Raw genomic sequence first — 14488 nt, 5'->3', positions numbered from 1 at the left:
GCTGCCTCCGACGTCCCTTCCACTTCCTGAGCGGAGAGGGCGGCCCGAAGAACCGCCCGCCCCGCGGCCGCTGCCGCTGCCTGGGCCGGGCTAGTCCGCACGTCCGGCGCGACTGAGGCGGGGCGGCGGCGCTGGCTCGGCCCCCGGCGCGCCGGGGACAGTGCCACGCCGGCGGCCACCCGCGAGCGACATGGGCCGTGGGCTGCCCCTGCTCCTGCTGGCGCTGGCGCTGCTGGCGGCCCCGGCGCGGGCCGAGGGCGGCACGGCGGCGGCGGAGGAGGTTCAGATAGAGGTGCTTCACCTCCCCGAGGCCTGCAGCCCGAAGAGCAAGAAGGGCGACCTGTTGAACGCGCACTATGACGGGTTCCTGGCCAGCGACGGATCCAAGTTTTACTGCAGGTGAGCCCCCTGGCAGCGGGTCGGAGGACGGGCGCTGGGCACTGCCCGGCGGAGTGCGTGGCACGGCCGCCCCACGCACCCGAAGCCGGCTAAGCGGGACTCAGTGTGCTCGGGCCCGCACTGACCACACCAGCAGCAGTAATTGCTCCCCGTCTCAGCCTTCTCTCTTCCTTAAGCGAATGTTGAAGGGTGCAGTTTCCCTAGGGTCAAGAGGAAGCGCAGAGGCAAAAGATGGAAATCAAAGACGGCTTTAAAGGCTCGAGGCTGGCGGCCGTCGTCAGTGAAGGAGCCCGACACGGAAAAACTTGGAGAGCCTGTAGCCCACACCTGACGTATAGACCCTCGTTGGCAGGGTAGAAAAAAGCCCCCATCATGTTGATATTTGCTGTGCTGTAATGCGTGCAGAAAAACTTGGCTTGGTAGGAGGAGCTCCTGGTAGGAATGCACACTGACAATTTTAGGCAGAAACTTTTATATAGCATGCGCTCCCACATAGTTGGCACTGTGCAGTGCCAGCCACATTATTACAGTAGTGGTTTGCAGCCTTTTTGTCTCATCCCTTTTGCTGTTTCCCTTCTTGATTCATTGAGCCATCCATTTTACTGCAAAATTATCATTTCGGCTTTTGCTTTTTCACTTTGCCTCATCCATCTATTCTCAGACAATAGCTTTGCTCATTACAAAAATCCTGATCCATTCCCCCACTTGTATAATTCAAGAAAAAAATCAGTATAGGTTAATTCTACATTTAACAGTACCATTTCACTTGCATTTCTTTGCCTGTTGAAGTGACTGACTGGTACACAGAGCGTGCCCAGTGCTCTCTGGCTGTTTTGCTCAGTTGCTGTTTTCTGCAGTGCACGTTCTGGGGATGTCTCATACGACCAGAAGCTGTCTTGGGCACTGGCTATCTGACCTGCCCTTGGCAGGTGAGCACACAGTACTGTAGCTGACATTGCCAGGTTTCCCCAGCACTGCACACCTGCACTCTCAGTCCCATCCCATCCTACAGTGTTGTGAACTGCTAAAGACATTTTCACTTTCTAGTGCTCCCCACATTCCTCTTCTTGGAGACTTTCTGTTTCAGTGGCACCTTGTTTCTGGCATGCAGCGTACATGATCAGGAAGATTGGATGTTTTTGTAAGAAGTTCAAAAGCAAGGGTTTTTTTTCAGTTTAAAAAGGAGGTTTCCACTTATATTTATCTCAAGATTTGACCTTAAATTATAAATGTAGCAGAAAAAGTGTTTATACTTTTTATTCTTGCACTCTAACCATTCTCGTGTGTTAATAATCCATATTCTTACTGACTGTAACTAAAAGCTTTATGTATGTAAAAAAGTACTATATTAATGTTACTCATACAGAATTTTTTTTTAATAGTCGGACGCAAAATGAAGGCCATCCAAAATGGTTTGTTCTGGGTGTTGGACAAGTCATAAAAGGCTTAGATATTGCTATGATGAATATGTGTCCTGGAGAAAAACGGAAAGTGACAATTCCTCCATCATTAGCATACGGACAGCAAGGATACGGTAAAAAAAGAAGTTTTAATGCTAAACTTTGTCTTTCCTGTGTTTTTACCCTTTCAAACATACAGTATTGTAGATGTCTGTAAGAAGCGGTGCTCCCATTTGGAGGCAGTGCAGCTGTGCAGCCCCAGTCCTGCTCATTGCTACACGGGTTCAGTAGTCCTGAGCACAGACCCACACCCAGGCCTTGCAGTTTGGAACTCAGTGCATGCCACCCAGTGCGTTTTCCCAAGTACTGCCACAGTGTGAAACATGGGCAGCAAAAGGAAGATCTCCTGGAGACGCATCAGCATTATTGTGTTGATCTATTACATTCCAGTCACATTTGGTTTTTATTATTTGACTGCTACCTGTTTAGCCTTTTAATGACAATCTGTGTCTTCTGAGTAAAATGGAATATAATGCAGTGCAATTAATCTAAGTAGAAATAATTTGCTTAAAATACCGCTTATGTTCTGAATAGTTAATGGCTCTCATTATCACATTACACAGTAATTGTAACAGTGCAGTTCATTAAACCTGATTTGAATATAAGATAATTCAGTGTGCAGATTACTTTTTATAAGTTCCAGTACAAGTCTTATGCAGTGTTTCAGCACTTAAATGTAGATGAATTCAGTTCTGACACGGGTGTAGTAGTTTCTGTGAAAAGGTAACTCCTGCTCTATAATAATACTTTGGTACTGATATGTCAGGATTCAATGCATCAGTTTTGTCTTCAATACAATTTCATACAAAAAGGAAAAACACCAATTCAAATGAAAAATGTTCTTTAATACTAGTATTAACTATTTGTTCCAGGTAGCACTTGAAGGAAGTAGTATTTCCCTACAGCACACCTGTCTTCTGTCTCAGCGTATTCCTGCATGCTGGGGAAGATGCCTACCTAATCTTGAACTAGAAAAGTGCATGTGGCTTTCTAAATCTTTACGTGTCTTTCCTTTGTTGGTATGTATATTTTAACTACTGGCACTGAATTCTAGTACTGTATCTTTCTTTTGTAAGTGCTATTTAAATCATTATTTATATTCAGATGTATTTAAAACTTCTACTTTCCTAAAGCGTGGAAGGTTAAAGCTTTTGAACTCTGAAACCTGTCATTTTTACTATGTCTATTTTAGATGAGTAGCGTAATAGTTTTGTTTGTCTTCTGTTTACAAACAGTATAGATTCTTCAGTTTATGAAGGATGGACACAAGCTCAAAATTCTGAGGTTACAACATCATGCTCACTGGCTTTGGCAGCTTGCATGTTTACATTTTAATTTTACATTGCATGATTTCTTTATGCTCTTTTGGCACTATTTTTAGACTGCATTGGTTTGTTGCTGTCTCTTCTCAGATCCCTTTTTTTGCCAAATACATGATACATGGACCTGTGTTTGTAGGCAGTGCTGGTTTTACATCAGGTGGCAGAAAATACTTTGATCTAGGAACAAAGAATTCTAACGGTTGTTCTCTTAATTTAGGAGCCAAAGTATTCCAGTAGTTTGATGTTTCTGTGGGGTTTTTTTGCAAGTCAGATGACTTACATTCTGTTGCTGCTTTTTGAGATGTACATTTTAAACACTATTTTACAGCATATGTAGAATACCTTCTACCATAGGTGTAATTCATACAAAGTAGGTAAAACATGATATTGTCTGCTTATTTCTTCAGACAGAAAATTCATAAGAACACTGATCTACTACTGTTATATTTTAAATCAGCTTGCAGCTGTTTAATAAAGACTTACATCTTAGAACCAGTCTCTAAATAAGCCCTGTCATGTGACAGGATGTCAAAGAGAAGAAGTACTTGTTTTTCATGATAACCATTCACCTAATCTCTGAAAGTACCTGAATTAGTGTGCAATACAGTTTTGTTTCAGGCAGGTACATGATTAGCAAGTTTCGTCCGAAATAATTTATCTAACACAATCTTCCTGTCTAGATTAAATTAATTTAAATTCAGAGTTTAATCTGAACATTAACACAGACTTTTTTAATTAAAAAAATGCTTTACGTGTGAACTTATCATACATGTGATCTCTGTCCATAGTGTCTGATTCCTTAAATGCTTTTTTTTTCTTTTATTCATAGCACAGGGCAAGATTCCACCCAATGCAACATTGGTCTTTGAGATTGAGCTTTATGCAGTAAATAAGGGACCTCGTAGTGTTGAAGCATTTAATCAAATAGACAAGGATGGTGACAAGAAACTCTCTGAACTTGAGGTAATATTATGCAAATAATTAGAAACAAGTAATTCATAAAACTATATGTGTGGCTGCATCAGTGTTGTATTTTACATGACAACTGATTATGTAAAGTTTCTGTGTGCTTACACAAACTACACTGTGCTGTAGTTTGCTGAAATTTGCTTTAATAGGTTAATAAGTCTCACATTTCCTTTAGACAAACTGTATATATTTGTGTGTATATGTATATACACACTTATATTATTATATATAATATATTACTTGTGTAATATAATATATTGCAAGGACTCCCAGTGTCCTTGAAGATAGCTAGATTGAATACTGGCATAAAAGTCACAAAGATTTGACTTCTTTTCTTCTAGATAAGCCAGTATTTGAAAGAAGAATTTGCAAGAGATGGCAAAAAACGTCATCCCTCTGCCCATGATGAAATCTTAGCTGATATATTTAAGAAGAATGACCACGATGGAGATGGCTTCATATCGGCAAAGGAGTACAATGTCTACCAGCACGACGAACTCTAAGTACTTAAAAATATTTGGCTGTTTTCTGGACACTGAATTCTAAATAATAATACTTTTTCATGGAATTTTTGTATTTTTTTTATAGTGGGATCTTTTTATATCTCTTAAAGTGACTTTAAAAATCTTATTTTTAACATTCAGCTAATAAAATGTGTCAGATCTTTCAAAAGAAAGAAATAAAATTGAAGTACACCATGACCTACTATTTGTGGTTCCTACATGTTCCAATCTACAGTATTGCACAGTAGTCTCCTTTGGTGAAATACTGATGAAAATAATTATTTCTGTTCTATTGAGCACACAAAACTTAAGTATCCTTTGACATAGCTGCAGTGTAACTGATGAACACTTCTCAGTCTCCTGTAAAATAAAAAGGGAAAATAGAATCCCAGGAATACAACTCTTAGACCCCTGCAGACTCCTAGCCTAGCTTCTTGAGGAAAGGCCATTTGCAGCACTTACTAGAAAAAGCCTTAAAATAGGCAAACTTTAATCTATGGAATGTTAAGACAAAAACAAATATGTTTTTAAAGCCATTTAAAATAACCTCTTTGATGTAATATTAACATAAAGAATTTCGTATTGAAGAAAAAGCAGTATTTTCAGTGAGTTTTTAAACTTTGACTTAGTGAAATTATCAAGTTAGCCAGTTTATTCAGCAGCACCAAGTTAAAAATCTACACTATCATCATTTAACTGAATGAAGTGGAAGATGATGGGAGCTACTACAGATACTTACAGATACTACAATTACTTAATAATAAGTAATTAATTACTTGGGAGTCGTTCTGGTTTTCCTCACTGGAAAAATACCAAGAAGTAGCAATAGTTAGTAGACAGTACTTACATCTGTTAACTGTTCTGCTTGTGCAGAGCACATCATAACACTGGTATAAAAAACTTCACTCTTCTCACGTGAAAAGCAATGTCTCTATTCATTTCAACATGTAATAATCAGATAAACACAGTGAAAGTGGCAGCACAAGTCAAAGAAGCTTCCATAGCTGGGTTATCCTTGAAATAATTTTAAAAGGTGTAAAAAGTATTTTGCTCTGCCAGGATAAAACAGTGTGGTGAGAGGTTTAACAGCGCCCTGTCCCAGCCCTGGACAGAGCTCTCTGGTGTTCCAGTCTTCAAAAGACTCAATTTCCTGAGGCTGGGATGCGCCTGTTAAAGACCTAAGTCTTGTTGGAATAAGCAATTCCATTATTTTCATAAGCTCCCAAACCATTTTCTGCAAAGCAGGTTTTTTTTCTGAGCACATAAAAGAAAGTTAAGAGCAGCTGTGACATAAAGTCCAACTGCAGCAGTCCCAGGGGGACTGGCTGGTACTTTTTAATAAACAAACTTGTTTATATGATATATATATATATATATAAATATATTTATAACTTGATATATGGCAACAGCACCCTAATATGAAACTCCCATCCACAGTTCCAGTTGTTCTATTTTGTAACTGAAACATTAGACTGAGCTAAGTCTTAGCATGTTTTTTAATCTGATACTTCAATTAAACATTCATGAGAACACTAAATTATTAACAAATATTCTCATTTAACCATCATACACCAATGTAGAGAAAGGCAACATTTTGGGGGTTTAACATCAAGTTTGTGTAAACAACATTAAGTTCTAGCATATGTTTTGACATTATGAAAATACTATTTAAAAGTATGTTTTTCATTATCATGACAGTGAGAAGGTTCTGGGAAAAACAGTAATGTCAGGGAGTTCATGTGCATTTTAAAGTAGAGGTCATTGACTGTGAAGCAAAGAATTGGAAGATAACAGCATAATGAAACGTTTTGCACTTCCACTGTTTTGCATTTCACAATTGGAGACATATTTACATACTCTGAAAAGGCTGTGGCACAGTTATGCCCATGTCTGTGACAACAGGCACTTACCCGGATCAGTTACTTTATTCTCTTATGCCAGAGGTCAAAACAGGGCACGGCATGCAGTCGGACGTACTTGTGTCCATTAAAAGAACACTCCAGGCATCCATAGACTGTCTCCCTTTTAGAACTTCCCATTCCACAAAGGACACAGGGGCCTTTGGGGATGTTGTTATTGAGTAAATTCATTCGGATATGAGAACCGTCTCTGAGATAGCTTGTAGAGAGATCTGTCATGCTTGCAGCTTTTTCATAATAGTCTGCAAAAAGGTCCTCCAAGTAAGGGTCAGAGTTAGCAACGATTTCCACTACTCCTTTATCTGAAAAAGAATACACAAGAAAAAAAAGCAGTGATTTATTATTACATTACGATCTGTTGTTTAAAAATGTCAGTTTAATTATAGAAGTAACAACTTGTTCACAAAACTGTTCTAAGCATGCCATATAGGTTGCTTCCCATCAAAAACCCTGTGTGATGAAAATTTTTCTTCAACTTCACTTAAGATACTGCCAAAAATCAGATTTTTTTGTATATGACCTATGTAATTATGTTTTTAGAAATACACCTAAAGGAAGGCATGAGGCAGGCTTCTGATAAATTGGTGCAAAGTCAAACCACAGCTGTGTACTTCCCTATTTCTATTTTTGCATTTCTACTTTTATGCTCTAAACATTGTAAATTCAGTTTTATTTCCTATTATTTCCAAAAAAAAAAAAAAAAAATCCCACTAATGCTTAATATGTTTAGAAAACTCAGAGGACTCCTTGTTAACCTTCTAGCAGATTTCTGAGCATCCCGATGTGCCAGGTAGGAACTACCTACCTTTCCCTTTCTCTTCAGGGACTGACTAGATTGAGTGAAGAACTTTTAGGCAGCTACAGCTCCTGAGATGAATCATACCCACTGAAGAATTATTCTCCTAATGTGGACTGGAGCAGCACTGAAAGCTTTCTCCATAAAAGTCCTTTGATCGAGAATGGAGTGGAGAAAGGACACCTAAACAGAGCAACCTTTAGGACACATTTACTGCTCAGCATTTATCTTCACACTCAGATCTGCAGATTTCCAAAGTACTTGGACCAAGGAGTGTTACAAGTTTAAGATCTTGTTCCAAAGCTGCATACAGGGTCTGCATTTTTGTTGGATGCTATGTTCATATTAGAATAAAAAAAGAGGAATATAATGGTACCCTGGCCATGTCCCTGCCACAGGAACATACTGCCTAAGGAGTGCATGCAATTATTGCAGTTCGTATTTAGAAATTCAGTAAGTTTGGTATTGAAACTCACAGCTTTTGCCCTCAAATATTACCATAATTATAACTTGTATAATACGAGCTGTAAATGGCAAACACATGAAATAGATTCAGTGTTAAGTTAGCAGTGTAACTATAGCTATAACATCAATATCAGTTTATCAACAGCCATAAGTTTTAAGAGCTTCAGAGTTTCATGAACAGATCTGTTATTTCTGAGAGACAGGTTCTCAAATGTAAATTTTAATAACTCTTCAATACTAGAAATTGAGAGATACATTCTGCATCAAAATTTTTTCTTTAAACATTCATCTTGCACAGAAATTAAAGAAACAAAGATACACTTTAAAATAAGACATTTGTATATAAATATCAAGACATACTTCGATGAAACAAATTATTCTTTAATCTCCTTAATTTGGTCAGTGAAGATGATCCAGATTTCTCTCTTTCAAATCCTCCTTTTGCAATTGGAGTCACGCAGAGTTCTGTAAAAATGAAAAGTTTTTAAAAGGACTAAATATAAAAGCCATAATTGCACAATTTAATATGCTTTCTAATCAAAAAAGTTAACTGATTAAATTTAGCTTTGCTAATGTTTTTAATGGCTAGTACAACTTTTTAATACAAGTCTGCACGCAGTAATAGCCCACAGATTCAAGTAACACAGATTCAATGGGAATTTTTAACTGTCAGCTTTCAATTAACATCCTCAGGGCCTGTTTTGGTGTATACACAAATTATGGTCATGTTAAGGGGTCAGGACAGTCAGTATCATACCAATGGAAGCCCTGATTCTGAAGGACGAACATTTCTGTATTCTTACGTGAAAGTAGAAATGAAACATAGTAAGCAAGGCTGTGAGTTCTGTGCTCAACACTTCCAATACTGAATCAACTATTAAAACTTATTTTTAAATTAAAAGAAGTATCTATGTTTCTATCCATAACTTGAAAGAAAAACTTTAAGGTAAAATCTAAGCTATGAAAATTTATTTGTTTCCAGTTACTGCAATTATTTCCTCCTAAATAGCTTTAGATTTTTATATATGCAAATGATGTATCAGTCTGAAATTAAATCCCCAACAGAAAAAGAATGTTACTAGTTTAGAAGTTCTGTACACTTTTTTCTTTACTTTTATCTTTGTACTTGCCTGTTTTATGCAAAACTGATCAGATTGTTTAAGAAACCTGTTCCTTGCCAGCTAGAAATATAACTGAGTTCCATGCAACTGCAGAATTTTAAAAATACAAAGTCAAGCTAACTTTTAAAATATGTTCCCACAGCAGACTATTTTCTAGCTCCTGCCTTGTTCATCTTTTCAAGCACTGTTTCTGTCAGAATGTCAGAATACTTATCCACATCCCATTGAATGGGATCAGGGCTTATGTATATCAAGAGCTTATGTGTATCAAGAGCAATAAAACAGTTTTAAAAATGTGTATCATTATAAATAATAGCAGTAATGACAGTAATTTACATCACTTACCGAAATTACCATCCAAATGAATGTAGAGTTCAAATACACTAAAAGCAATAGTTGTATGTGCAGGAAAAACAATGGCTTTGTCCCGCCCTTTACAATTCTGATCTTCAATTATGTGAAACTATAATTTAGAGAATGATCAAAAGAAAAAAAGTTATAAATTGAAATGAATAAATAAACATAATACTAATCTTAACTTCATATATTGAGAATTTTAATGCCGGGGGAAACTTTGAAATTGAAGATCAAATTTCACAACTAAAGAATTTTCTATTAACTGCTTTGCATTTTAATAAGTTTTGATACAGAGAGAGTAATTTGCATCACTTACAGAAAATTATGTGAAGGACTTATAAATAGCAGAAAGAGCGAAGTTAGAAGACTTGTAGGTTTAATTATTCAAACACATTGAGGGGGAAGGGGGAGGAAGAGCGTAAGACATGGAACAAGATGCCAACCCTTCAAATAATAACCTGAAATTCCAATGTGTTACAGAAGATGACCATAATAATGAAAGAAAAGTTATATGTTTATTAGAAAGTCAAACTAAGAAGTAGTAATTTCGCATTTTTGACAAGGTTTTACCCTAAGCAATGGCTCATTGTCTGGCCATCCCTTCATGCATTTCCCATCCCTCAGTCACACAAGCACTGCTAACAAAAGACCGACTTCTAAACCACTTTACATCAGTACAATATTGATTTACTTCAGATTTTTTCTGAGCTTACATTATAAAAATACAATTAAATCAAACCATAAAATTTATAAAAATTAGCTTTTTATGCTTGATCATTGGTGTTACAGAACTTTGTCAAACATATTTACCCTCATTGTCTCTCCACGCATTCCAGTATGGACAGTTAATGAGCACTGCCTTGTAGTTCGAATACTTTCCATGACCACACACAAAATTTCCATCCTACTTTTTCTTGATTGATGGACTAGACAATGATCAAAGTTTATTTTTCTAAAGTCAAGAGGCAGGAAGGAAATTCAGACATAATTAGCAGTTTACAAAGCAGCTAACTTTAAATCAGTAAATAAATCACCATAATGTCTGTTTCATAGCAGTAAAACAACTGACCAAGGAGATATCTGGAAACTTAATACTGGTTTTCAGTGTTTGGGAACAGAAGAACTAAAACATTCAAAGAAAGACGGTATTGTACAGATGTTAGAGAGGACATCTGTGACACCCTGAAAAATTCAAAGCCTGTCCACCTGACTCTGGTTTTAGTGCCATTAACTGAAAAAAAATCCTATATCACTTATAAACAATACTAAACAATCATGAAACAAGTGTTTGTAGAAGAATTTATACAAACAGTGACATTTCTATAACTGAATCTTTTTTTCAGAAGCCTAGATACTCTTTCCTCAGCCTCAGTTATTAATGATAATGCTTGGAAGTTACAAATAAACTAGGAAAAGGTAGATATGGAAGGAGAGGTTGCAGATACAAAATGACATGCACTTCTTGGTAAAAAACAACAAGGTAACAATATATATTTGTAATTGCCAAATGTTGCATAATGCGTAGTTAATAATTTACTGCTGGGATTCACTGGGATGACATTGTTACAAAGGGACAATCTTTGAAATATAAAAAAATAATTCCACCTAGAATTAGTCACAGCATGTTTGACATCTGTGCTAGCACCACAGCAACACCAAGTTCATTTTCAGTGTCCACAACTGAATGAGAATGCTGGTAAAAGACTGGATTTAAAGAAAAGTCACAGAAGGTTATGAAAAATTCAAGAAGATAAACCTATTTTGATTTTTGCAGAAAAGGCTGTGTAATAGCTTCATAAAACCTCAAAGTATCTACAATGGCAACAATATATATGTCTCTCTAGTTCATCAAAGACAAAGAAATCCTATTTCTGAAACCTGAAGTTGGGTAAAGTTATTCAAAGTAGATTTCAAATTTTCAGTACTATGGTATAACACAGATAGGAGTTTGGATGGACTCTTTCACTGAATTTTTTTTTTTTTTTTTCTCCTCAGACATGCACCATAATTCAAGGATTCAGAAAACTTGTACAGCCTGTATTAGATACAGGTCATGTGTCTAATCCCAGTGATCCAGCCTGATACCCTTGAAAATATCAGACGGTGACTAAAAATAATCAAAACCTAACCACTTCAGACTTTCAACCTAACTGTATGAAACAGAATTATGGAAACAGATACCAAAACACAGAATACAACCTTGTAGTAAGTTCTTTTAGTAATGTTGGTACTTCAACTTCGTGTTTGGTCACTATGCCAAACGAAGCTTTAAAGGCAACAGAATCTGATCCAGCAACATCAAAACCAACATCGTTCATTATCTGATTTCCTCTTCTGCCATTAAGTGAAACATCTGATTTGTCTTCATAGTTGAGCAACTGATAAGATGAGACACCTGAGTAAAAGAAGATATCCTTTGTGTGATGAAAAGTCTGAACACAGCATTTTCACATAGCAAGAATAAATGGTACTGTTCCTAGGTGCATAATCATTTGAAATTCATAATGATATGAAATTCAGAGCTACATTGAGCTCCTGTTTATTGATGTTGCTACTGATGATTGATGGAAAGAGTACATAGGAGTCCTGCATTTGACTAGAGTTATTTTCAAATTTCTGTGTTCATCATTATTCTCCTCAAGTACTTCTACCTGTAACCATGATGCTGGTACATATAAACTACACATGTAGTGTGTTCTGGCTTTTATGACAGAGGCTCTGAAACCCAAAATGTCTCAGTGGAGGCCACACAGAATATGAAAACTAGGAATAAAATGAAAGCCACTGTATAAAAAATATTAGGGAATTCTGAATTTTGTCTAGATGCCATACAAAGACCCTAATTTTTCATAATTTTTGCAATACATGAATGAGACATGGGTGTGCCAGTAACACTAACTCTGCCCAGGGACTATGTCAGTTTATTTTGTAGGAAAAGAACAGATTAATTCTAACTTGCTTGAAAGTTTGCATTCAATTATTGTACAATCAAAAGGTAGGTACCAAAGCACCTCTAAAAAAATGTCTTTATAATTTCAAATAAATTTCCATTACACTAACAGAAAAAATACTAGAATGCATTGGTTACCAATTTAAAATGAACACAGGGATTAGATGTCCAAATACATCTATGAATCTGGGGTTTACTCCTTTTTTTGTTTTTAATCCTTTGAAGATATTAGGATAAACTGACATTATGAAGTCACCTATTCTGAATCCTCTTTGTGTTTATTTTTAACCAACAAGAATTTTCATATAATTTTCATAATTCCAGAAGGATTGGAAATGCTTGTCTTTGTCACATAAAAAAGGAAATTCAATTACAAACCTCTTTGCTTACGTTAAAGGACAATAATTTTTGCGTATGAAATTTAACCTTTACAGAAAAGACTAGTAAGGTTTTGTGAGACTTTTTAATGAGATTTTGCAACCTTTTTCTCAGACTTTTTAAATGAGATTTTTGGATTTTTTTCATTCAGGACAAGACGGCTGAATTCTCCTGAATGTAAGACATAGGATTAAAATTTTTCTTATCATGTTTGTGTCCTGAAATCCCCTCTTGTGGGATCAAGTGGTATTTCTGTCTTCCTGTGCTCGTACTAATTTGTCTCAGTAGAGTTTTCAACTTGTGCATTTGTTGTGCAATTAATATAATAAATAATTTTGTCAGAATTGACATCTTAAAAAAAAATAAAGGAATGAAACTGTTTTGAGAAAACAGAGCACATAGACATGAATTACACACTTTTCCAAGTGTGCACAGGAAGAAATAGAATAGTTCAATTTTGCACCTCATAATTCTCATAGAATCTCCTCAGATTTTACTCTATTGCATAGAAAAGGCAATTTAAAAACAATTAAGCTCTTTAAATACACCACAAAGGTTGCAAACATGGAAAAAGTCCTATGAAAATCCAATTACATCAGTCAGATATAATAGCTGTTTTCAAATGCTTCTGCCCATGCAGAGCTCAGTTCAGCACCAGGGACTGCCAGCATGGAAGAGCTGCAGAACTGAGGCCATTCTTACACACCTGAAAATAAGTATACAGAAAAAGGGGTACAATTCTAAACAAATTCTATGCAGCAATTAATCAACATACATCAGTACATCTGTCAAGAATTTGTGGTTTGTGAAAAAACAAAGCTTAAGTCAATTTGTTTAATACTAGTTTCAGAAAATATCAAGGCTTTTAGTATAAATTACTTCAATCACTCTTTTTCCAGAAAGTCCTTTTTTTTTTTTTCATTTTGATTTGTACTTCTAAAAAAAATATTTATAACGTGACAAGGCAAGAAAAATATTATTGGCCATTTACTGAGGAAACATCATACTACCTGCACAGTTTAAACCATGTTTACTATGTATTTACTAGAAAATATCCATTTTTCAAGAAAGATAAAAATCTTACCTGCAGAAATTTCCTTCTCCCCTTGAAGAATATCTTTTAATGTGAAAGGTGTTGAAGCAAATTTAGATTTTTTTGAAAGTGAACATTTTCTTTTTTTAATCACAAGGCTCAGAGGTTGGTATCTGTCAGCTTCACTGAGGCTGGGCACTGGAACTAATCTTCCTCCATCACCAACCTGTTTAACAAAGTTTTTGGTTGCAGCAGCAAACATATTATGACATTAATTATGATAATAATAAAAAGCTCCGTATCAAGTGTAGCTTCCAGACTTTGAGCCCATGTTCAATTCTTTTTATATTGTTCTTGAAAACAAATTAACATGCTTTGAAAAACAAAATCTGTCAAGCTGCTTTTTTTTTAGACTGAATTATATTTCACTTTTAAAGAATCAACAGCATCTTAGCTACCTAATTTCTATGGTGTACTGTTTGAGACTTCTCTCAGAGACCTTCAGTTAAGCTCTCTAATTCTTCGTGATGAATAATGAATTACCAGTGTAAACTGAGAGGGAAATGGCACCCTTTTCTTGGCAGTTTATTACCACTCTTTTAAAAATTCAATTTTTAATTTTTTTTTTTATTGTTTTCTGTTATAGAGACAGAAAACTAACTTCCATAAACTTCCCACTAGGAGTTATTGGTGTACTGCTGTTTGTTGGTTCCTTGCTGCAGCTGAATTCTGGTGTTTTAGCAACACCAACAAAGCAGCCCAGACATGCTGTGGGAGGGCACTGGAATTACACTTTGATGAGCACAGGCAGCTCTG

The 14488-nt window shown here is 36.3% G+C and overlaps 2 protein-coding genes across 3 annotated transcripts; one reads left to right on the top strand and one right to left on the bottom strand.

The window, feature by feature from the left end:
* The first annotated feature begins 40 nt into the window (after window positions 1–40).
* FKBP7 (FKBP prolyl isomerase 7) lies at window positions 41–4850 on the top strand. Of its 2 annotated transcripts, XR_009277780.1 has the most exons (5): window positions 41–399; window positions 1782–1933; window positions 2736–2878; window positions 4011–4144; window positions 4492–4629. XR_009277780.1 is itself a non-coding variant. In XM_058840324.1 (4 exons), exons 1-4 carry the CDS (start codon window positions 191–193, stop codon window positions 4651–4653), a joined length of 657 nt encoding a protein of 218 aa, XP_058696307.1. In that variant the 5' UTR covers window positions 41–190; the 3' UTR covers window positions 4654–4850. The 2 variants fall into 2 exon arrangements, 1 of the variants encoding a protein (XP_058696307.1); XM_058840324.1 differs by lacking the exon at window positions 2736–2878 and having other exon boundaries at window positions 4492–4850.
* Window positions 4851–6572: 1722 nt separating this feature from the next.
* PJVK (pejvakin) lies at window positions 6573–13934 on the bottom strand. Its single transcript, XM_058840070.1, has 6 exons — window positions 13724–13934; window positions 11511–11706; window positions 10122–10263; window positions 9300–9417; window positions 8194–8298; window positions 6573–6874 (listed from the first exon to the last, which is right to left on the bottom strand). Exons 1-6 carry the CDS (start codon window positions 13932–13934, stop codon window positions 6573–6575), a joined length of 1074 nt encoding a protein of 357 aa, XP_058696053.1.
* Between the last annotated feature and the right edge of the window lie 554 nt (window positions 13935–14488).

The sequence above is a fragment of the Poecile atricapillus genome, chromosome 5 (assembly GCF_030490865.1).
Source record: "Poecile atricapillus isolate bPoeAtr1 chromosome 5, bPoeAtr1.hap1, whole genome shotgun sequence".
NCBI classification, from domain to species: Eukaryota; Metazoa; Chordata; class Aves; order Passeriformes; family Paridae; genus Poecile; species Poecile atricapillus.
The sequence above is the reverse complement of the archived record's forward strand: the minus strand, read 5'-3'. Positions and strand labels throughout refer to the sequence as shown.

Bases quoted from the DNA above. Each gene is read 5' to 3' on its own strand.
- FKBP7 (XM_058840324.1), top strand. From the start codon at position 191: ATGGGCCGTGGGCTGCCCCTGCTCCTGCTGGCGCTGGCGCTGCTGGCG. The intron at 400-1,781 runs GTGAGCCCCCTG...TTTTTTTAATAG, and splicing joins GGATCCAAGTTTTACTGCAG to TCGGACGCAAAATGAAGGCC. The intron at 1,934-4,010 runs GTAAAAAAAGAA...TTTTATTCATAG, and splicing joins ATACGGACAGCAAGGATACG to CACAGGGCAAGATTCCACCC.
- PJVK (XM_058840070.1), bottom strand. From the start codon at position 13,934: ATGTTTGCTGCTGCAACCAAAAACTTTGTTAAACAGGTTGGTGATGGA. The intron at 9,418-10,121 runs GTAAATATGTTT...TCTAAATTATAG, and splicing joins TGCGTGGAGAGACAATGAGG to TTTCACATAATTGAAGATCA. The intron at 6,875-8,193 runs GTATGTCTTGAT...ATTCTTTTTCAG, and splicing joins GAATAATTTGTTTCATCGAA to ATAAAGGAGTAGTGGAAATC.